Raw genomic sequence first — 25,216 nt, 5'->3', positions numbered from 1 at the left:
TTTTCTCTCATGTCTGGATTGTGATCATGGCATAAAACTTATAAAAGGGGAGGGAAAACTACTAATACAGTGAAGCAGCAGCTATTCACTGTAAAACAGCCTAGAGTGTGAAATTAGTAGTAGCCCGCAAGCTAGCCTGAACTTCTTTCTTGCCACTTCACGTAATTATTTGGGAAACATTCCACATAATTACTTGGGAAACATCTTTGTTTTCTGTTGTTGTTATCATTTTATACAGAACTCTAGACCACTGGGCCATAAGGATCTAAAAATGCAAGTGAAGTATTCTTTAAATATCCCTGTCTGTTCCCTTCCACTATCCTGAACTTTTTCCATTCCTCTCAATCCACAAATCCCTTCTCATCAACACTTCATGAACTGTCCAGTTAAGTTTATACCTCAAAATCCGAGAGCCCATTGATGTAGGACCATTAATAGAACATTTTTTGCTTAAGATAAATTTTAAAGCATAAACTTCTTTTAAGAAATGTGAGCACAGGCCATGGAAGTTAGGCGCCCTTACAAGTAGCAAATAACATTTGTAAAATGTCTGAAACCACCTATTTTTAGGAGACTAGGAGAACTATTTCCCCAGTGAAAACTAGGTCAGAATAGAAAATAGCATCAAAAAAAGTTTTTAATACTATTTTTTCCTAAAACTATAGTGTTAAATTCCCTAAGACAATAATTAAATCTTGACATTTTATCTGCCAAGGCTTTAAATGTACTTGTTGAAAAATCCTTAAAATTTATGAATAAAGCTCCACATTGCAATGACTAAACTATGCTTTCTACATATTAACAGAAAATTTTGTCCACCTCAGAAATTTAGTAGGAGCTACTGATGCCCATAAGACAGTTCTTTGGGCATGAAAATGCCTTAAGCTCTAAGCCATGTATCTTTTGTAAAGTAAATTTTTTCCCCTCAATTTATATTAATGTTCCGTTTGTTGGGTCTTCATAGAATGCCGGATGAAGATAATTACTAAAGCATGAGATAAATTGAATAGTACTCTTCAAAACTAAGGTGCAAGGAGTAATATGTGGGATAAAATTGTTGACAGGTAACTTTAAGTGAGGAGAAGCTTTTAAAATTTTCTTAGAGCTACAAAATTCAGCATATTTCCTTCAGTTTGGGGCAGTAACTCTCAAAAATTAGCTTGGCATTTATCCAGTTATAGGTACTTTATCAGAAGAAGAAAACATTGTGTTAGATTCTGTGGTAATAATACTATTTTACTTGAAATTCTCACACAAGATACCTGCACTTGTAGATCCAATTCCTGTGGTGAGAACAGATCTGGGTGTAATCTTTGCTGCGTATTTAAGGAACTGAGATTTCCCTGTGCCGGGATCGCCAACCAATAAAAGATGAGATTCACCTAGAAAAAAGTAAATATGTAAAGTTTTAAATTTCTATGAAAGGACCCATGGATAATTTTAAATAGTCAAAAAGAAAATGGTTCACTTGTAATACCAACACAATTTATATTTTATATGGTGCTTTTGCTAAAAAGAGTTATTTAAGATCATTCCAGGAAGGATTTAACTAGAAAACCTTTGAAAAATTTAACTGTCATCATAAATATAACAATCTTTAATTGATTACTGAATGTGACATTTAAAATCTAAATTCTATGACTAGATTATGTGCTATTTCCAGATGTTTAGGCCTGTGTTTAATTTTTTTATAACTTTAGCTTACAGATTTATTTTATTTAATCTATTTTTAAATATCAAACTGTGATTAAATTTTTCCATACAAGCCACTTATAAGTGTTGGGGACTTTCTAGGTGCTTTATAAACATCGTATCACATGATTCAACAATTAAGTGAAAACTTTTTCATTTTATGAAACATTGAGTAGTTTAATGAAATATCTAAAAATAGTTAAGTACTATTTTTCAAATGTAACATGAATGAATTTATGAATATCTTGTGGTATATATTATCTCACTGATCAAACAAATTTCTTCAGTAAGGTTACAAACCCAAATATTTTCTAAATACATTTTTAGAAATTCTCAATTTAAGTAAACATTTAACAATATCTTGTGGTCAAAACATATAACACACATAAGCCTTTCTATACTATACTGTACTCTATGGTTTTAGTGTGCCTACTAATAGCTTGTTTTATTACAATGTCCTTTTTGACTTTTGTCTTAGTTTTTTATTATTATGGCCCTTGCAAGGGCCATAAAAAACCAACTTTATGTCAGATTCAGATTAGTTAAATGCGTTAGCTGCGAGAGAGCTTTTTCTCATTGGGACATAATTACACAGAGTAATCTTTGCTTGAATGTGTGACCATAGCAGCACCTCATGGCAGATGGCACATTTGTTGTCAGCCAGTAGAAGGGGACTCAGCAGGAAGATGACTGAAACAGCAGTCTGAGAGAGGCACACTGACAGGCACAGATGGAGAAATGCTGTCTTGGAGACATTAAAAAAATACTATTTCTAATATTTTCCTCTCGAAGAAAGACTGGGAATTCAATGAAAAACATAGACATGATGAGAAATGTAGATTTCATCATGTAGCACCCTTATATGCTGGAGCAAAAATATATACCCATTGAAAACTTAGAATTTCAGTCTTTGGAATTCTAGAAAGTAGCTTCTGATGTATAGATGCTGGACTGAATATTAGATATTCAGATTGTTGACAGCTTTAAAAGACTATTTAGAAAATAAACGCTCAACAAGTAATTTTTATTCAGGAGAGAAAAACTGTAGCCTGAATGTGTTAATATTTCTCAAAAATTTTAAATAGATACTAACCTCTAACTCGTGTTCCTGTAGCATCAGTTCTTTGAATCCCACCAGCCAGCACCATGGCCACAGCAAGCTTTACTAGATATAGCCCAAATATTTGAGGGCACAGGCTGGCCAATATTTCATTCCTTCCTAAGAGAAGCAGAAAGATAAGAATTCAACAACAATTTTCAAGAAAACCTATTAAGTTTCCCATTCTATCCCAACTGACCATCTTCCTATAAACATACTTTCTAACATCTGAGATGATCAAGAGGACCATTTCCAAATAACTAAAAGGAATGAATAAGTCCTTTGGTTCTGTAAGTCCTTTTCTTACTGTTGTGACATGAAAAGTTTGCTTTTTACTTCTGGCTGCCACCTGCTTAAGATTCTAAAAGCTTATCATACTTTAGAAGGGGGAAACAAAAAGAATCTCCTTTTTACACTCATTTATTACCTATCTGGCCATTATTTCCCTAAAAATACCTGTTGCACTCTCTTGTGGCTTTTGGTAAAATGACTCCACTGCCTAAATAAAAGGAAGGTGCCCCATCTCTGAGAATGAGTCTGATCATTGGAGCCAGCAACCGTTAAATACAGAGGTACTTGGGCATGTGGAACTTCTCTAAAGGTGGAAGGGAAGTAAAGTCAATCCACCCTGCAAATCAATTCAGCATTTGTTTGAGCGGTTTGGTGAATTCTCTTATCTGGAGTGAGTTACCAGGGTATCACGGTATTAAGAAGGTGACTGCAGACTACCACTGTAGCAATGCAAGCTGTGGGCTATGAATTTATCTGCTTTTAAAATAAGAGAATCACTGTTATACAACCTGTTCTTAGAAATATCAAAATACCAAATCTGAGAATCTGCCTATCCTACCCATGAATAAAGCAGGTATTATATTTGATCACCAGCCTAATCAACCAACAGATTCTAACAAGCCTTTCCTGAGCCTGTCTTAACTTTCAGTGAATTCACTACTGTGATGGTACTCTGTACATCTATATTCATGTTTCTAGAAATTAATGGCCACATGCTGGTAACTAATTTGCATGTGTCAGGACTTTTATATTCATCCTGGAGCCTGCACTTATGCTTCATTGATAGCTCTTTTGAAGAGGAAAATAATTGTACAAGTACTCCTTCAGCTGATGATTCCAGTTACAGGAACTTTTCTGCCAAACCACCAAATGAAAGGGACTTCCCCAATTTATAGCCCTATGCACTAAGGCTACTTCTTGTTATTAAAATTGTTTCAGTGACAAAACTATGGTGATGTGACTTGGGATAGCAGAAACTGTGAAGAAAGAAAACCTTTTAGTAAAAAGGGGACCAGAAAGAAGAATTCGTAAACCCAGGAAGGAAGTCCATCAACCGTCACAGAAAATTCCTCCCTTTCGTGATGTGGAAAGTCCAGAGAGCAAAGATGAAGGTCAGGAGAGAGGCCAGGGTTCTAGCAGTTAAGAAGACCTTAGAGCAGATAAGTAAATGTTAACTAAACTCTAGAGATCACACAGATAAAGGAAGAAGGAAACCCTCACCCCCAAAAGCAGGTTTAAGAGTAAGCAATCTGATCTGGGAGACAGCCAAGCCAAAACTGTTAAACAGCTAGCTATGTTGAAAAAGATGGATTCAGTAACTAATGTGCTGACAGGAAGCATAGCCCAACAGTAAAGAATACTGTCTTTGGTGCCAGTTGCCTGGACTCAAATCCCAGTGCTGTTACTTACTAGCTACCTGACCTTGGACAAGTTTCTTAACCTCTCTGTACCTCCATTTTCTTATCTGTATAACATGGATTTATTGAGAATTAAAGGTGTAAAGCACCTAGTAGGAGCTGCTACTTAACTGTTAATTTATATCATACTACCTGTATTACTTGTGCTTATTTCTAATCTCAAGATTTCCGCACACTTTAGTCAAAACAGAAGATATACTATGAAGATAAGACTGAGGACCAGAAAAAGCAAATGGAAAGGAAGGGCCATTATCTTAAATTTCTTTCCTAAGTTGAAAAACAGGATTTAATCAGGGCGATGGAAGCTCCTATGGTTCTGTTATGGAAGAGAATGCATTAAGGTGATTCTACTTCCCCCACCTTATCTCCCTCCCAGACTTCTGGTTCTAGACCATTTATAATATAATAGTGTGCTTGTGGCCCAGTAATCCACTCCTGTGGCTTGGCCCTAAGTCATCTCAGTGAAGACAGCCTCTTAGATGGGTGACAATGGAGTCACCCCACAGTGAGTTCAGATGGCCCAGCAGACCCCTACCTCTACATCTAGATTTCTAGCCAGCATCTAAGCATTGGGTCAAAAGCTCCCTGAGGTCACTCCGCAAATCAGAAAAAAGCCCTTTGGCTTATACTGATCAATACCCTCAGTACTGAGTTTCAGTGAATCAGGTCAACTTCTAAGAGCTGAGCAGTGAAGTAATCTCCAGCTTTAGGCAAGAAAACAGGACTCCCTTTTGGATACAGCTCCTCGCTTCCACCCCTCCCTCCCCCACCCACCCAAACACATGCAGGGCAATGAGACGGGTGATGTATGATGTGCTGTTACTGGCTGGGTACATAGTAAACTAAGAAGGGAAAACCCCTTTGTACTAAAAAGAACAATGTTGCCTTATTTTCTCCCTGTCTTCCTATTTATATTTCTCACAAAGTTATTATATTTACTTCTTGCTTTTATCCAGTAAATGAGGTATACTGCTGTAGCCTTCTGATTCAAACAGGATAGGCTCTTTTTATCCACAGCACAAAGCACTCCAGTAGGTCTGGTTAGACATGTGTGATGCCCTTCTTTCACTGTCACTAGGTAGATCTGAACCGTGGCACTGTAATTAGGAAGGAATGACATGGTCTTTACCAGGGAGGTGCCCAAGCAAGAGTTACAGATTTTTGTAAAGACCTGATCCTGAGAAATAACTTTCAATTAAAAAATTCATTTAAAAATAATATCTTAAAGGACTTGCTTAACAAAGCCACAAATATAAAGAACTTTTGATTCTTTTCTATAGACTAGATAAAGGAATGATCAGGAAAATACTATATATGTGCTATATGCATAAGCCAAAAAAAAAAAAAATCCACAAAATAATAGCAAACTGCCTATCTTTAGGCAAATGGGAACTTAATTATATTGTGAAAGGATATCTGTGCAGTTCAGCATGCAATTTAAGAATAAAGTATTCAATATAGATTAGATGTGAAGTGAAGTTTACTAGAAATAGTCTATTACTGGCTTGGATTTATTTTTCTCTAAAAATTGCTCCAAAGAAGAAAGAAAACAAGCATGTGAAGATTTAAATGGTGTTTTTTAAGTTTGGGATTTTTAAAATAAAAGAACAAGCAAGCAAGCAAACAAAAAAAACCCCGTTTACAAATCCAAAGACGGTGGTGTTTTAATCTATTATAATTACATTTTAGAGAATTAAGAATTTTGGCTATAATGACAAAACTTTTTCTTTGCATCTTTCTGCCTCTCACAATCCATTTCCTATTTATACCTTATTTAAAAATCTTAAAGTGTGAAGCTCTTTATTATCAAACATACATCTGAAAAGAAATAGGCTTTAATAAGATGAAGTGTCATAATAGGAGTTTTGCCTTTTTGAGGAGGAACTACATTTAAAGGAGGTATAAAATTCTGACACTGTTTTAGCAGTACAAGATTTGTTTAACATAAGGAGGTATAAAATTCTGACACTGTTCTAGCAGTACAAGATTTAACATAACAGTAATAATGAAAAATCTCTTGGAATTCAGCCTTAATTTTTCCAGAAAGAATAAAAGATTATGCCAGAAAAGGGCTTCAAAGAGAGACTGCAGCTATAGGAACAAACTACTACTCCTATGAGCTGAGCCACTGAGTTATGCAGCCCATAAAGCTGCCCCCACATCACATTTAAATCATATTTAACTACTAAGTGAAATGCCAGTAGTAATTACCAGCTTTATACCCTTAATCACAAACCTGCGAAGGGATCACTTTTATAGTTTTCCCAAAAATCTTCAAATTCCTTTCGAACTTCCTCATCCACGATGATCCCCTTGGATTGCTCATTATTTACTTGGACATAATTGGCTTTCAGGACTATCTCCACTTCGCAGCGCACATCTTGATGAAAGGGCTTCCACCGTTGCATTACCACTCCATAAATGGTGAGGTCATCTCCTGGAGAAAAGTACCAAGTGAGGTGAGCAGTGGCAAACCATATGCTGGACAAGATTTACATGACGAAGAACAAAAAATCAGAAATAAATCACTGCCTGCCCCACCAGGGTTTAAAGTGGTGTACACTCATCCAGAAAACAATTGGGGAGCAAAAGAACAACACAGATGATTTACGTTTTTTTTCTTTTTTTCTTTTTTTTAAATGCACTTGTATCTGCACAGCTAAAAGATGAAGTCAAACTTATTAACATTTCACTCACTGCCTTTATTTTTTGAATGAAAAAAAATGAATGAACTAGGACTGGGTACCCATTCTACTTCAACGCTTCTTTCCATAAACTACAAAAGGACAAAATACTAACAACTCTGCCAGTTCCTTCTTGGTTTGTTCTTTCCACCTGGGGTAACTCTTGCCTTCCTGGTGGGCAGAATGTTAAACTTAAAGGTTTTCCTAAAAGCCTTGGGTAGTTTATAGGCCCATTCTCCCGACACCTATGCTTATTCTATACAAGGCCAATGCATCAGTTAATGTGTATATATGAATTTTTGGCATTCAATATTTTGGTACTGGAAAAAAGAGGGCAAAAATAAACCCATAATCCTGTCCCCCAAATTTCAATATAGTTGAAAACAGAATGTTGGGCATGTCCCAAACCCAAGCTTTCTACTTACATATCTTCCACAACAAGAGACATCAACTAAAAGACAATTCTTGATTTCTAAGCCTTTGTGTCAATCATATGTTATTGCTGATGCAAAATACCTTTCACTCTCTAAATTTCAATTTGTAATACTTGAGTTCCTGAAGAAAAGTGTTCTGTAAAATGTTAAATGTATATGGAACTGGTGGTGCCAATTCACAGAAGGCCTATTTCTAGGCAAAGACAACTTCATGTTGAGAAACATGTTAAACAGGTACTTTACATGTTTCCATGATCCTTCCTAGGCCACTGCTTGGATGGGTGCTAAACCCAATCAGGTATAATGGTCATTTTCTATATTGTCTGTTCCCAATTTTTTCAGCCAAAAATGACAGAAACAACTTTATATGAGCACTCAGAACAGTCTCTACGATGGTCATTTTTAATGGGCTATATTTAGCTTGTTTCTAAATATAGTCACAAGACTATATCCTGAGTCACAAAAGGAACTTATTTTTAGATATAGCATCCACTACTAATAATCAGACGCCACTAAGCAGTGATACTGTGGAAATATAGAGTACTGAGGAATGGTCATGAGCACTGACTTTGGGTTCACTGGTTTAACTGGTTCAAATTCCAGCTCCGCCATTCACTGGCTATGAGACCTTGGGCAGGTTACCTTTCTGAGCCTGTTTCTTGATCTAAAAAATGGGAATAATGATATCTACATCATAGGTCTATAGTTAAGGATTAGTTCAGATAATTATGTAAAGCAGTGCAATCTCTAGAACATAATAAGTGCTCAATAAATATTACCTAATATTATACCTTAATATTTAACCCTACATTTACTTTACCTAATATTATACCTTATATTTATGGAGCAATTAATACCTTTCAAAACCCATGCATATATACGTTTTCATTTACTCAAATGAATTCATATGATCATGATTACTCAGATTCATATGATCTTCAGAACAACTGTGAAGTACATATGCTAGTCCAAGCGATTGATAGTTGTTTCAAACTCCTGTATTTTTCAATAGTAAAGACTTATTTACTATAAGTAATGCTACTGCTTATAGTAAATCTTATTGCAGATAGAGTGATTTCCAGAAAGCTGAAAGTCTTACTTTTATACAATGCTGTCTCTTTGTGCCCCCTCTATCTTCTGCAGCCCTATTACCTACTTAGTTCAGCCAGCCCTAGGGAGGCTATTTCTAATCTGCTACTCTGACAGTTAACAGCATACTACCTCCAACTTTACTGCTCTGCAGATGTCAGATTGGGGTCTTAAGTAGACTGGAAATTCCTGATGATTACCAATGAGGCTTCTAGCCAAGGATAAATGGAAAGGAAAAAAAAAAAAAAGAAAGAAAAAGAAAAGGCTGTTGACAGACTGCTTCCATCCATTCTTTTTTTTTTTTTATCATCATTTTATTGAGATATATTCACATACCACGCAGTCATACAAAACAAATTGTACTTTCGATTGTTTACAGTACCATTACATAGTTGTACATTCATCACCTAAATCAATCCCTGACACCTTCATTAGCACACACACAAAAATAACAAGAATAATAATTAGAGTGAAAAAGAGCAATTGAAGTAAAAAAGAACACTGGGTACCTTTGTCTGTTTGTTTGCTTCCCCTACTTTTCTACACATCCATCCATAAACTAGACAAAGTGGAGTTTGGTCCTTATGGCGTTCCCAATCCCACTGTCACCCCTCATAAGCTACATTTTTATACAACTGTCTTCGAGATTCATGGGTTCTGGGTTGTAGTTTAATAGTTTCAGGTATCCACCACCAGCTACCCCAATTCTTTAGAACCTAAAAAAGGTTGTCTAAAGTGTGCGTAAGAGTGCCCACCAGAGTGATCTCTCGGCTCGTTTTGGAATCTCTCTGCCACTGAAGCTTATTTCATTTCCTTTCACATCCCCCTTTTGGTCAAGAAGATGTTCTCCATCCCACGATGCCGGGTCTACATTCCTCCCCGGGAGTCATATTCCACGTTGCCAGGGAGATTCACTTCCCTGGGTGTCTCATCCCACGTAGGGGGGAGGGCAGTGATTTCACCTTTCAAGTTGGCTTAGCCAGAGAGAGAGGGCCATATCTGAGCAACAAAGAGGCATTCAGGAGGAGACTCTTAGGCACAAATACAGGGAGGCCTAGCCTCTCCTTTGCAGCAACCGTCTTCCCAAGGGTAAAACTTATGGTAGAGGGCTCAACCCATCAAACCACCAGTCCCCTATGTCTGTGGTCATGTTAGCAACCATGGAGGTGGGGTAGGCGAATACCCCTGCATTCTCCACAGGCTCCTCAAGGGGGCACTACATCTTTTTTTTTTTTTTTTTCTTGTTTGTCTTTTTTCTTTTTTTTTTTTTTTTAACTTTCCCTTCTTTTTTAAATCAATTGTATGAAAAAAAAAGTTAAAAAGAAAACAAACATACAATAAAAGAACATTTCAAAGAGACCATAACAAGGGAGTAAGAAAAAGACAACTAACCTAAGATAACTGCTTAACTTCCAACATGTTCCTACTTTACCCCAAGAAAGTTACATAATATAGCAACATTTCAGTGAACTTGTTCCTACTACATCCATCAGAAATTAACAGACCATAGTCATTTCTGGGCATCCCCAGAACGTTAAATAGCTTATCTGTTCTTCTTGGATTATTGTTCCCCCTTCCTTAATTGCTCTCTACTGCTAGTTCCCCTACATTCTACATTATAAACCATTTGTTTTACATTTTTCAAAGTTCACATTAGTGGTAGCATATAATATTTCTCTTTTTGTGCCTGGCTTATTTCGCTCAGCATTATGTCTTCAAGGTTCATCCATGTTGTCATATGTTTCACGAGATCGTTCCTTCTTACTGCCGCGTAGTATTCCATCGTGTGTATATACCACATTTTATTTATCCACTCATCTGTTGAAGGACATTTGGGTTGTTTCCATCTCTTGGCAATTGTGAATAATGCTGCTATGAACATTGGCGTGCAGATATCTGTTCGTGTCACTGCTTTCCGATCTTCCGGGTATATACCTAGAAGTGCAATCGCTGGATCGAATGGTAGCTCTATATCTAGTTTTCTAAGGAACTGCCAGACTGACTTCCAGAGTGGCTGAACCATTATACAGTCCCACCAACAATGAATAAGAGTTCCAATTTCTCCACATCCCCTCCAGCATTTGTAGTTTCCTGTTTGTTTAATGGCAGCCATTCTAACTGGTGTTAGATGGTATCTCATTGTGGTCTTAATTTGCATCTCTCTAATAGCTAGTGAAGCTGAACATTTTTTCATGTGTTTCTTGGCCATTTGTATTTCCTCTTCAGAGAACGGTCTTTTCATATCTTTTGCCCATTTTATAATTGGGCTGTCTGTACTATTGTCATTGAGTTGTAGGATTTCTTTGTATATGCAAGATATCAGTCTTTTGTCAGATACATGGTTTCCAAAAATTTTTTCCCATTGAGTTGGCTGCCTCTTTACCTTTTTGAGAAATTCCTTTGAGGTGCAGAAACTTCTAAGCTTGAGGAGTTCCCATTTATCTATTTTCTCTTTTGTTGCTTGTGCTTTGGGTGTAAAGTCTAGGAAGTGGCCTCCTAATACAAGGTCTTGAAGATGTTTTCCTACATTATCTTCTAGGAGTTTTATGGTACTTTCTTTTATATTGAGATCTTTGGTCCATTTTGAGTTAATTTTTGTGTAGGGGGTGAGGTAGGGGTCCTCTTTCATTCTTTTGGATATGGATATCCAACTCTCCCAGCCCCATTTGTTGAAAAGACCATTATGGCTCAGTTCGGTGACTTTGGGGGCCTTATCAAAGATCAGTCGGCCATAGATCTGAGGGTCTATCTCTGAATTCTCAATTCGATTCCATTGATCTATATGTCTATCTTTGTGCCAGGACCATGCTGTTTTGGCAACTGTGGCTTTATAATAAGCTTCAAAGTCAGGGAGTGTAAGTCCTCCCACTTCGTTTTTCTTTTTTAGAGTGTCTTTAGCAATTCGAGGCATCTTCCCTTTCCAAATAAATTTGATAACTAGCTTTTCCAAGTCTGCAAAGTAGGTTGTTGGAATTTTGATTGGGATTGCATTGAATCTGTAGATGAGTTTGAGTAGAATTGACATCTTAATGACATTTAGCCTTCCTATCCATGAACATGGAATATTTTTCCATCTTTTAAGGTCCCCTTCTATTTCTTTTAGTAGAGTTATGTAGTTTTCTTTGTATAGGTCTTTTACATCTTTGGTTAAGTTTATTCCTAGGTACTTGATTTTTTTAGTTGCTATTGAAAATGGTATCTTTTTCTTGAGTGTCTCTTCAGTTTGTTCATTTCTAGCATATAGAAACATTACTGACTTATGTGCATTAATCTTGTATCCCGCTACTTTGCTAAATTTGTTTATTAGCTCTAGTAGGTGTATCGTTGATTTCTCAGGGTTTTCTAGATATAAGATCATATCATCTGCAAACAATGACAGTTTTACTTCTTCTTTTCCAATTTGGATGCCTTTTATTTCTTTGTCTTGCCGGATTGCCCTGGCTAGCACTTCCAGCACAATGTTGAATAACAGTGGTGACAGCGGGCATCCTTGTCTTGTTCCTGATCTTAGAGGGAAGGCTTTCAGTCTCTCACCATTGAGTACTATGCTGGCTGTGGGTTTTTCATATATGCTCTTTATCATGTTGAGGAAGTTTCCTTCAATTCCTACCTTTTGAAGTGTTTTTATCAAAAAGGGATGTTGGATTTTGTCAAATGCTTTTTCAGCATCTATTGAGATGATCAATTGATTTTTCCCTTTCGAGTTTTTAATGTGTTGTAATACATTGATTGTTTTTCTTATGTTGAACCATCCTTGCATGCCTGGAATGAACCCCACTTGGTCATGGTGTATGATTTTTTTAATGTGTCTTTGGATTCGATTTGCAAGTATTTTGTTGAGGATTTTTGCATCTATATTCATTAGGGAGATTGGCCGGTAGTTTTCCTTTTTTGTAGCATCTTTGCCTGGTTTTGGTATTAGATTGATGTTAGCTTCATAAAATGAGTTAGGTAGTGTTCCATTTTTTTCAATGTTTTGAAAGAGTTTGAGTAAGATTGGTGTCAGTTCTTTCTGGAAAGTTTGGTAGAATTCCCCTGTGAAGCCATCTGGCCCTGGGCATTTATTTGTGGGAAGATTTTTGATGACTGATTGGATCTCTTTGCTTGTGATGGGTTGGTTGAGGTCTTCTATTTCTTCTCTGGTCAGTCTAGGTTGTTCATATGTTTCCAGGAAATTGTCCATTTCTTCTACATTATCCAGTTTGTTGCCATACAGTTGTTCATAATATCCTCTTATAATTTTTTTAATTTCTTCAGGATCTGCAGTTATGTCACCTTTTTCATTCATTATTTTGTTTATATGGGTCTTCTCTCTTTTTGATTTTGTCAGTCTAGCTAGGGGCTTGTCGATCTTGTTGATCTTCTCAAAGAACCAACTTTTGGTGATATTTATCCTTTCTATTGTTTTTTTGTTCTCTATGTCATTTATTTCTGCTTTAATCCTTGTTATTTCTTTTCTTGTACTTGGTTTAGGATTGGTTTGCTGTTCATTTTCTAGCTTCTTCAGTTGATCCATTAGTTCTTTGATTTTGGCTCTTTCTTCCTTTTTAATATATGCGTTTAGTGCTATAAATTTCCCCCTTAGCACTGCTTTTGCTGCATCCCATAGGTTTTGGTATGTTGTGTTCTCATTTTCATTCGTCTCTATATATTTAGCAATTTCTCTTGCTATTTCTTCTTTAACCCACTGATTGTTTAGGAGTGTGTTGTTTAACCTCCAGGTATTTGTGAATTTTCTAAGTCTCTGATGGTTATTGACTTCTAATTGTATTCCATTGTGGTCAGAGAATGTGCTTTGAATAATTTCAATCTTTTTAAATTTATTGAGGCTTGTTTTATGTCCCAGCATATGATCTATTCTGGAGAAAGTTCCGTGAGCACTAGAAAAGTATGTGTATCCTGGTGATTTGGGATGTAATGTCCTGTAGATGTCTGTTAAATCTAATTCATTTATCAGATTGTTTAGGTTTTCAATTTCCTTATTGGTCTTCTGTCTGGTTGATCTATCTATAGGAGAGAGTGATGTGTTGAAGTCTCCCACAATTATTGTGGAAACATCAATTGCTTCCTTTAGTTTTGCCAATGTTTCTCTCATGTATTTTGTGGCACCTTGATTGGGTGCATAGACATTTACGATTGTTATTTCTTCTTGCTGAATTGCCCCTTTTATTAGTATGTAGTGGCCTTCTTTGTCTCTCAAAACATCCCTGCATTTGAAGTCTATTTTATCTGAGATTAATATTGCTACACTTGCTTTCTTTTGGCTGTAGCTTGCATGAAATATTTTTTTCCATCCTTTCACTTTCAGTTTCTTTGTGTCCCTGTGTCTAAGATGAGTCTCTTGTATGCAACATATTGATGGTTCATTTTTTTTGATCCATTCTGTGAATCTATATCTTTTAATTGGGGAGTTTAATCCATTTACATTCAACGTTAAAACCGTGAAGGCATTTCTTGAATCGGCCATCTTATCCTTTGGATTATGTTTGCCATATTTTTCCCTCTCTCTATTAATATCCTTTATTGTACCCATACCGAATCTCTTTAGTACTGAACCTTTCTCCAAGTCTCTCTGTCCTGTCTTTGTTTCTCTGTCTGTAGGGCTCCCTTTAGTATCTCCAGTAGGGCAGGTCTCTTGTTAGCAAATTCTCTCAGCATTTCTTTGTCTGTGAAAAATTTAAGCTCTCCCTCAAATTTGAAGGAGAGCTTTGCTGGATAAAGTATTCTTGGCTGGAAATTCCTCTCACTCAGAATTTTAAATATATCGTGCCACTGCCTTCTTGCCTCCATGGTGGCTGCTGAGTAGTCACTACTTAGTCTTATGCTGTTTCCTTTGTATGTGGTGAATTGCTTTTCTCTTGCTGCTTTCAGAACTTGCTCCTTCTCTTCTATGTTTGACAGTGTGATCAGTATATGTCTCGGAGTGGGTTTTTTTGGATTTATTCTATTTGGAGTTCGCTGAGCATTTATGATTTGTGTATTTATGTTGTTTAGAAGATTTGGGAAGTTTTCCCCAACAATTTCTTTGAATACTCTTCCTAGACCTTTACCCTTTTCTTCCCCTTCTGGGACACCAATGAGTCTTATATTCGGACGTTTCATATTATCTATCATATCCCTGAGGTCCATTTCGAGTTTTTCAATTTTTTTCCCCATTCTTTCTTTTATGCTTTCATTTTCCATTCTGTCATCTTCCAGGTCACTGATTCGTTGTTCAACTTCCTCTAGTCTTGTACTATGAGTGTCCAGAATCTTTTTAATTTGGTCAACAGTTTCTTTAATTTCCATAAGATCATCCATTTTTTTATTTAGTCTTGCAATGTCTTCTTTATGCTCTTCTAGGGTCTTCTTGATTTCCTTCATATCCCGTACTATGGTCTCATTGTTCATCTTTAGTTCTTTGAGTAGCTGCTCTAGGTGCTGTGTCTCTTGTGGTCTTTTGATTTGGGTGCTTGGGCTTGGGTTGTGCATATCGTCTGGTTTTTTCATATGCTTTATAATTTTCTGTTGTTTTTGGCCTCGTGGCATTTGCTGAACTTGATAGGGTTCTTTTAGGGTTTGTAGACCAGTTGAAGTCCTTATCTCTAATTTATCAGATCTACAGCTTCGTGGAGTACACTTTCTCTAACTAACCAGCAGGTGGCGTCCACGAGCCACCTGTTCTCCACAAGCCAGATATCCCCTGCTTAGCCTTTTTGGTGAGTGGGGGAGTGAGTCTTGTGGGGCCCAATTGGTGTACCAAGCTTGCGTGTGTAGTTGGTGTTGCCTGCCCTGTATGTGGGGCGTGTTTCTGGGCAGTCGGGGAGGGGGGGTGGCCCTAACAATCAAATCTCCCTGATGATCCTAGAGTTTTAAAGCTGCTGCAATAGTCTAATCCTTCAGTTCAGTCCTGCCACAGTTTGTCTCTGCCACTGACCCACAAGTCTTTGGTATTGGCGTACGGCTCCTGAGACTTGCAAGTGGGCCCCTCTTCCAGGCTGTGCACCCCGGGTCCTCTGTTGAGGGATGACTGTGCTATGTCACAGGTGAGTGCCGTTCCCCCAGGGCAGTTCTGGGCTGCTGGGCTGTGTTGGGAGGCTCCCAGTCTGCTCAAATGATGGCTGAATGCGGCTCTGTTAATTCACACTGCTCCCCCTTCCCAGCTCTGGGACATTCAGCAGAGGTTGCAGGGAAGGCTAATGTCCACGCCCAGTTTTGTGGTGTGTGCCTGTTATTTGAAGCACTTCCGTCACACTGGGTTGTCTGGGGCAGCTCTGGGCTATGGGGCTGGCGATGGGCAGGAGTGTTTCCTGTCCACCAGGATGGTGGCTGTGAGCGGACACCCCCCTTTTCTTGGGAAGTTGTGTTGTTTATTGAATTTTCTCAGCCACTGGATTATTGCCTTTTGTCTCAGAGCTCTCTTAGTTCTGCTCTTGACTTGACGTGCCCAAATTTCAATTCTTTGAAGCTTTCTGTATTGAGCTTCTTAGAGTAATTGTTTTAGAAAAAGCAAAAAGGATTTAAAAAAAAAAACAAAACAAACAAACAAACAAAAAAAAAAACGGCCCTCCTCAGAGATCTAATGGGTTACTGAAATGCTAATAGACAAAGCAACCAGGGCCATTAAGGAAAGGTGCACAGGGCAGAGAGATCAGCTTTGCTTCGGGATTTGCATATGCGCCTCAAGGCCTGATCTCCGCCCTTCCCCTTTCTGTGTTCACCAGAACTCCAAAAATCCTCTGCTTTTATTTTGGAGTTTTTCGTGTTGTTTTTTTTCTATGCCTGTCTCCTCTCTGCTGGGCTGGCTGCTCTCAGAGTCTCTGGTGTCTGGTCTCAGTCTATCTATGGTTGGAGTTTGAATCAGTAGAATGAGTTTCCGATAAGAGCAGCCACTGCAGTTCTCCCTTCTCCTTCCCGGAGCTGACAGCCCCTCCTCCCCCGGGACTGAGCCTGGCAGGGAGGGGCGTGGGTCCCGTGGCCGCAAAAACTTACAGATTTCGCTGATCTCAGCAGTTCCACGTTTTCATGAGTGTTGTATGAAGTATGCCCTGAGACAGATTGCTCTGTGGTGTCCAGTCCACGCAGTTCCTGGCTTTTTACCTACTTTCCTGGAGGAGTAACTAAAACATACAGCTCACCAGTCTGCCATCTTGCCCCGCCTCCCCCATCCATTCTTTATGATTGGTAATGAAAAAAAAAAAAAACAGCTTAAGAATTTTTTTTTTTTTCAGTTCAAAAGGAATCCAGTTCAGATGTACTGCATGAAAACATCTTATTCTCCATCAAAGGATATTTTGATGTTCAGGCTGAGTTCATAACAATACTGCCTTGCTGATTCAGATACTACAGATTCTGTTTAACATTTAGAGTCCTATATCACCACGTACTTTAACATATCCTTGTCCATTTAGCAAGCAATCCATGATCAAAGCTGTTTTCTCCTTAGTATACCATTTAGACAACTATAAACCATTAAGCTATTTGGCAAGATTTTCAAACTATGAGTTGCTGATTCTTTTTTGGGGGGGGTGAGGGTAGGGTGATCTTTTGATAAAGAATGTTTCTTGGCTCTAGATACTCCATTATTCTCTTTGTTTCCGTGGAGAGCTTGCCTCATCATTGTCAGTTCAGTAAATATTTATAAATGAGGCTTATGAAGAAGCCAGCTTTAAAAGAAATGATGGAATTTGAAGAATGAAGCCCTTTAGCTCCATCCGATGGGAGAGAATGAGTATGTGGAATAAGGGATCAGGCTTACCTGTCTCTGTCCCTTTACGCCAATCTATATTCTCAACGTCTGCAATTATGCTTCCACTTGCCCTGGCCAGTGATCCTGGGCAAACAGAAAGTGGTTCTTTCTACCTTACTTAGGACTTCCAATACAAGTAATAAAAGTTAATTCTTACCAGATTTGCAACTATCTACTAAGTCATCTTCCAGGATAACTTTCATAGATCGTGGAATACTTCCAACAGATAACCTTTGAACCTAGCAAGAAAAAGAAAACAGATATTGGGTATGCTTAAATATATTCTGATTAAATACTCAAAAGCCTGGCAATTCTTGAGATTAGTTTCTGTGTCTCTGGAACTATCATCGAATTTAATAAAATGGGGATTTAAGGAATTTAAAAAAAAAATTGTGCCTACTATCAGTTTGAGTTCACTAGAGTAAAATAAAAGCACCAATATGGAAAATATCTCCAAATATAACCTACCTTGTAGACTATTAAAATCAATATATACTGTAACTACTAAACAGTAACAAAGTTTCCTACCTAGAAAAGAGAGCCTTTTCTATTTCCGGACAGAAGAGTTTCCTTGATTACTCCTTAGTAAAAGAAGCCTTGTTTTATTCCAAGTGGAAATGTACCCAGAAAAAAGACTACACTTCCCACACTCCCTTGCATTTAGATGTGGTCATATACTAAGCACTGGCCAATGAAATGTACACAGACATGTTACAAGGGACTTCCAGGGAGACTACTTAAATGGAGACTTGGTTGGGTGGCATGCCTTTTTGCTACACAACCTGTTCTCTGCTCTCTGACTAGAACACAGATGTGAGAGAGCTGTAGCCACCATCCTGGACCACAGACAACCATAAGAATAGAAGTGAAGCATTAGGAATGGTGGAGTAGAAAGTCCCTTTATTTGTTGAAGAGTCTTCATCTGACACAGCAGATAAAATGGAGCCAAAATCCCAAATCCTGTCCACTGTAAAGTTTAACATCCGGTTAAAGCCATTTCATTTTCTTCATTAGTTAAAAACAGTTAATTTGGATTTCTTAAACACTCATGTCTTTAATTTTAAAAAGTCATTCCACAGCCTCCTCGTCAATGATCTCTCTCTTGTAAGCACTCTCTCTGTCTCTCTCTCTATATATAAAAGACTATTTCATGGTTTCTAAAGACTATATTCTAATATATGTGAACCAGTTTCAAGCTTGACCTTCCACAAAGTAATGGCACAGTTCCATTTTTAATCCATTATGTGTTTTCCAATCCTGACAATTTACCCATAGCTGAAAATCATATCTTATTTTTCTCATTTACCTGCTCCTGAATTTTGATTTCCTGATAATCTCTACATCTGGTTGGAGATGAAGACAAGTCTGAGAGGCAAGTGAATTTTGAGGAGTCACAGCTCTCCAAGTTGGGACATGAGGATGGTCGGCAGAAAGTGTAATACTGCTCGAAGTCAGCCTTGACCACAAATACGTGCTTGCATTTGTTACACATGTAATCCCGCTCAAACTCCAGGACCTTCACCAGACTTGTTCGAATCACTGTCCCAGTGACAGATAAAAAGTGTCCCACATCCTTGGTTTTAGGGATGTGCTCCCTCACCAGCTCAGGACAGACAGGCAAACCTGATAGAGGAAAAAGTAAAAAACAAAACCAACAACATCATCAATTTACACTTTGGGATTTGACTCTATGGAATATATTCTTTTATATTTCCTGGGAAAGAAAGTACAATTTCAGAAAAAATATCTTTGTGTTTTACTTAAGGAAAAATCAGATCATCAATTCAATTAGGAAAATAGAAAAGAATAAATTACTTCAATTAACAATTATCAATGGATTCTTTTAAAAAACACATATCACGTGGAATCAGACACCCAGGGGAGTGAATCTCCCTGGCAACGTGGAATATGACTCCCGGGGAGGAATGTAGACCCGGCATCGTGGGACGGAGAACATCTTCTTGACCAAAAGGGGGATGTGAAAGGAAATGAAATAAGCTTCAGTGGCAGAGAGATTCCTAAACGAGCCGAGAGATCACTCTGGTGGGCACTCTTACGCACACTTTAGACAACCCTTTTTAGGTTCTAAAGAATTGGGGTAGCTGGTGGTGGATACCTGAAACTATCAAACTACAACCCAGAACCCATGAATCTCGAAGACAGTTGTATAAAAATGTAGCTTATGAGGGGTGACAATGGGATTGGGAAAGCCATAAGGACCAAACTCCACTTTGTCTAGTTTATGGATGGATGTGTAGAAAAGTAGGGGAAGGAAATAAACAGACAAAGGTACCCAGTGTTCTTTTCTACTTCAATTGCTCTTTTTCACTCTAATTATTATTCTTGTTATTTTTGTGTGTGTGCTAATGAAGGTGTCAGGGATTGATTTAGGTGATGAATGTACAACTATGTAATGGTACTGTAAACAATCGAAAGTACAATTTGTTTTGTATGACTGCGTGGTATGTGAATATATCTCAATAAAATGATGATTTAAAAAAAAAAAAAAAAAAAACATATCTAGATTCAGGAATAACCAGTACTAAACAAAGGACTGATTCTGGCAAGAAGGCTACCTCAGTAGTGTGTTTTATTCTGTGTTAACTTTACAGTTTAAAGCTCAGAAAACAAACTTAGTTTTCTTATTTCCATTTTCCTGGGGAATGCTTCATTCAAACACCCAGAGGCTAACAAGTGCTATACCTCCTGTGCAGAAGAGGGTGGGGCAGGATTAAAGCTGGTATTTTATCTATTCAAAACTATCTACTCTATTCATTTCTCATTGTTGCTCTCAGGCATCTGTTGATTGAGCTGTATGTCGCTCAAGAATGAGCTGCCAAGAAGATACCAATATTTCTAGTGACAACCAAGCAAAAGCCATGCAACCAACCAAAAGCATTTCACTAAAACTAAGTCTTGTTCTCATGTCCACATTGCTTATATTTCAGGAGCACAACGTCCTCTTTTGTTTCATATCCTAGAATGTTAAGAAACAGGAAACAACCAAATGGAGATCTCTCTGGCTTACCTAGACTTAACTGGAATACAAATTATGACAAACTATCTTAACACTGCTTATAGATTTTCAGATACCTTTCTTTTGCTCCCCACCTGAATATACCTTTTTAAAAATTAAGATATAATTCATATACCATAAAATTGATCCTTTTACCATTCAGTGGTTTTTAGAATAGACAGAAGGTTGTGCAACCATCACTACTAACAAATCCAGAATATTTTTATCACCTCTAAAAGAATCTCTGAGGTCATTAGCAGTCCCTCCCCATTCCCAATTCCCCAGTCCCCAGCAGCCACTAATCTACTTTCTGTCTCTATGGATTTGTCTATTCTGGACATAAATGGGATCACATGATATATGACCTTTTGTGTATGGCTTTTTCACTTTGCATGTTTTCAAGATTCATCTATGCTGTAGCATTTATCTATATATTATCCTTTTTATGGCTGAATAATATTTCATTGTATGGATATACCACATTTTGTTTATCCATGCATCAGGTGATGGGCATTTGGTTTGTTTCCACTTTTGGGCTAATATGAATAACGCTGCTATGAATATTTGTGTACGAGTTTTTGTTTCACCTGTTTTCAATTATTTTGGGTATATATCTAGGAGAAATGCTGAGTCATATGGTTGATACACATTTTAAAATAATTTTATTTTTGTATTTGCAGAATCACTAAGTGTTCATTTGTAAGTACACAAAAGGATACTCAAGGAACACAATTATTAACCCAATTTGCTTCTTGAAGTATGACCAGAATCTACCAAGAAACATACTCCTGAGAAACATACGCAAGTTAAACAGGAGATCAGAAAAGAATGAATGAATGGGTAAAGAAAACTTATTTTAACAACAATTTCTTTGGATTTTTGATTCATCCATTCTCTTTCTTGGCTCCTTAAAGAAATATCATTTTTGCATCCTACTTCTACTCCCTTCATCCCAGTTCTGCTTCAAATGCAAAATGATTGTTCAGCTTAAGTTATATTTTCAATATATTGAAAATTTTTTAAAACTAAGATCATAACAACCAGGTTATGAAAAATGTTGTAACCCGATGCATAAGAGAATGCCCAGTAAAACCAGACTGCCCAGTACAACTTAGCAGACTCTTGGAATTTTCAATGTAATGAAGTCTCATATATAATTGATGAAGTCTTATAATTGTATAGATAGATGCTTACTATTTTTAGCTTAAAAATACATTCGATTTAAAAACAAAGCTATGTGTAATTTTGCTGTATTTTTTCCTAGAAATCTATTTTAAATTTGATAGTGTCTTACGATATATAGTATCTTAAAATGGAAGGAAAAAAACCACCATATTCCCCAGGCAAGAAATAATGAAGGCCTGAATCCAAACCTCCTCTGCTTCTAGCCCCTCCATGGCTGCCCAAAGACCTAAGAATATGGAACCAGCTCTGGGTGGGATTACAGGGCCTGGTGTGACTGGCTTTGTCTCATACCAAGCCCTCTGAGCACTCACACACTTCACAGTGTCCCCTTTGCCTTGACACTCTTCTCCCCACTCTGCCCCTCAAAAATGCCCATGCTAAGAAGCAATACATGGTTGAGAGTACAGACTCTGGCACCAGGATGCCTGCATACAAATCACAGCTATCACTGTCCAGCTGTGTGACCTTGGACAAATTATTTAACCTCTCTGTGCCTCAGATTCCCTTTCTGTAAAATGACAATAACAACAAAACCTACCTCATAGGGTCATTAGAAGATTAAAAGAATTCCTATATGTTAAGTTTCTTCAAACAGTCCCTGGCATATAGCAAGCACTATTTAATTATTTGTTTTTAAATGTAAAATTATCATTTTTTCTCCTTAAAAGCTCTGCTTAAACATAATTTTCTTAAAGAAATCTTTCCTTAGTCCACTTCAGGTTAAATTCCCTCTTTTATCTGCCATAACTCAATACTCATTTGTTTCATACCACGTACCACAATAGAAATAAAAGAATTAATTAGTTAGTATGTGTCTACATTAGAATATAATCTCCCTTGGGGATAGAGTTGAGATAGATTTTATTCACTGCTATATCGTTAAAATTAAGCATCACACTTTATAAACAAGTAAATACTCAAAAACATTTGAAAGAAAGATGAAAGGTGGGGAGTGGTAGATATCAGAGATATTAAGATTATTAATTATCTTGGAAGGCAATTAGATAAAAGGTAAAAGGACAGAGGGTGAAATTTAGAGTGATTCCCAGTTCTCTGGTTTAGATCACTGAATGGAAGGGATTCCATTAACTGAGTCAGATAATTCTACAAGGCACATGGTTCATCCTTCAATAAATATCTGTTGAAGGAATAAATCAGGAAATACCATTTTTCAGATGGAGAGTAGCACAAAGTGGAGGGAAAGCATGGCTACAATTTTTCATATGCTGAGTATGCAAGAAGATATCTAGTTGGAGATATCTGATAGACAACAGGATAATTGGATATAGAGTATAAGAGACAGTTTCTGGCTAAAAATAAATAAATAAAAAAGAACTGGCACTTGTTGCTGTACAGGTTGCAGCTGAAGTGGGATGAGGTCACCCCATTAGGAAGACAATGCAGGATCCAGAAGAGGGCCAAGTCCAACACCTAAGGACAGGTAAAGGAAGAGGCCCCACGAGGAAGTGGAGAAGCCACAAAGATTAAGGGAAGGGCAAGCAAGTTTTGTCAGCGAGGCCGAGGCTGGAGTTCCATAAAGCAAGAGTCACAAGCATCAGTGCAGCAGAGAAATAAAGGAAATCCTGAAAAGTGTCCCCCAGTTTGACCTTAGGCAGCCACTGGTAATGCAGGTGAGGGCAGTTTCCGTGCAGTAGAGGTAAAAAGATACATGGGCGGTTATACTGAAAAAAGGAATGTATTCTTTCCAAAAGTTTGGTTGTGGAAAGGAGAGTGGATGCAGGATACAGGGGGTCACACAGTTGAAAGAGGGGCCTTTTTCCTTTTATAAAATGGGAAATTCCTGAAAGAGAGAAGAAAATTCAGATGTAAATGCCAGGAAGGATTCACGGTCTCCTTGCCAGCTCTTGCCACACCCCCACAGCATCCAGGGTCCGGGCCTGCCTGGGTGACCAACCTCCTAGCACCTGGCTTGTCCGTCTCTTTACCTTGCCACCTACCTCATCCTCACTGATCTCAGGATTCAGAGTAATGTCTCATCTAAATTAAGATTGATTTAGGAAAGCCCTGGACCCCTTGTATTCAGGTAGACATTTATGTACATATGCATATGTGCACTTTCTGGGGAGAGTACCCATAACTTTCTCAATATAAAGAGTCAGTTATCTAAATCCCCAGTCCCATTGTTCTATTGACTCTAAGAATAGAAGAAGGGACTCACATTTAAGAAGTTGCTAATCTCCCTCCCCCTCCTCATTTAGTAGTGATTCCCTAACTTCTCTCACCACTTACCCACCTATCCTCACCTCTGGTTTCAGATTACATTCTACGAGATCTGACAGTGACTTCCTAGCACAAGACAGGGCCGCTGGCTTTGGGCCTTAATCATATATTGCTTTACACTGTTCCTTAACTACTTCCTATCTGAAGGGTAGGGCCACCTCTTGAGTTCCTTTTCATGCCCGTCTGTGCTACTTCCCTGAAGTGTGGCCAGGATGAGGGAATCCTCTACAGCTACCCCCAGCAAGGAGCCTGTGTTGGATACAATTACAATAACTCTAAAGAAAGAACTATGGAAACAATTATAACCAATTTTTCTAAGAAAATTAGCTTTTATTATCATCTATACTTTTAGAATACAGGGTACACTATGTCATCCTTCATGTTCTTAAATTACAAACAAAAGAGCAGTTTGTACTTCACTACATCATGTAAATGGTATCGATTAGGATAATTTTTTCCCTAGAGTTGTGCAAAGTAATCTAAAACATGATTAAGTGGTTTATTTTGCACAGTGAAGTAACTGTATAATTATGAGAAAAAGATTATAGAAGTGACTACATTTCTTGATTTCAGATTCATTACTTTCATTTATTCTTTCATTTCATATTATTATGGTTTAAAAATAAATTTATAATATAAAGACAAAGGTGACCTAATGTTAGGCAAAACTGTCTCTATAAATTGATAGAAATGTCAATTTATTTTCAACTTTCTCTCTTGCAAATATATATATGACCATGCATGCTCTTCGGCTATCCCAGTGAAGCATGGAGAGTACGAAGTTACCTCTAGTGCTGAACACAAAACCTTTATCATTCTCTGATCCAGTTACTGATGAAAGAACAGAGGAATTTCAAAACAGCTATTTTGGATTATTTGATTATCATTATTTTAGATACTTATATTGTTTTAGGTCAGCCTTCCTCAAAGTGTGATCCCATGACCAGCAGTATCAGTATCATATGGGAGCTGTTAGAAATGCAAGTTCTTGGGCACCACCACAGACCTACTCCATCAGAAACTCTGGAGGTGGCACCCAGCAATCAATGCTTTAGGTGATCTGGAAGCATGCTTACGTATGCTATAAATAACATTTACTTTGTTGCTAACTGTACATTTGAACACCTTTCATCAAAACCATGGAGAAAACCAGGTAAATCTGAGGCCAATAAAAATCCCAAAAGACAAAGTAAGAAATGTAGATTTAAGAATAAAATTCAATTGTATCCGGGAAAAATATACCAGAAACTGTCTTATGTTCCTAAAGAGACTGAACCACAGAGACATCGGGATATTAATAATTAAATGCTTTGCCTAGAGTCCAAGACAGAGGTGCGAA

At 37.6% G+C, this 25,216-nt stretch overlaps 1 protein-coding gene across 6 annotated transcripts in view; it reads right to left on the bottom strand.

Moving 5' to 3' along the window:
• The window catches only part of MCM9 (minichromosome maintenance 9 homologous recombination repair factor), an 84,645-nt gene that overhangs the window by 54,203 nt on the left and 5,226 nt on the right, over positions 1-25,216 (bottom strand). For all 6 annotated transcript variants that reach the window (XR_005217981.1, XR_005217982.1, XM_037843917.1 and 3 more), the window contains 5 exons: positions 18,742-19,058; positions 17,593-17,674; positions 6,737-6,937; positions 2,786-2,911; positions 1,263-1,382 (listed from right to left, as the gene is read on the bottom strand). Coding sequence is in view for 4 of the 6 variants with exons in the window: in XM_037843917.1 (XP_037699845.1) it covers positions 1,263-1,382; positions 2,786-2,911; positions 6,737-6,937; positions 17,593-17,674; positions 18,742-19,058 (846 nt within the window). In the remaining 2 variants the exon portion in view is untranslated. The remainder of the gene's footprint in view (positions 1-1,262; positions 1,383-2,785; positions 2,912-6,736; positions 6,938-17,592; positions 17,675-18,741; positions 19,059-25,216) is intronic.

This window comes from Choloepus didactylus, chromosome 7, assembly GCF_015220235.1.
Source record: "Choloepus didactylus isolate mChoDid1 chromosome 7, mChoDid1.pri, whole genome shotgun sequence".
Taxonomy (NCBI): Eukaryota; Metazoa; Chordata; class Mammalia; order Pilosa; family Megalonychidae; genus Choloepus; species Choloepus didactylus.
This window is presented reverse-complemented; position numbering and strand designations above follow the sequence as displayed.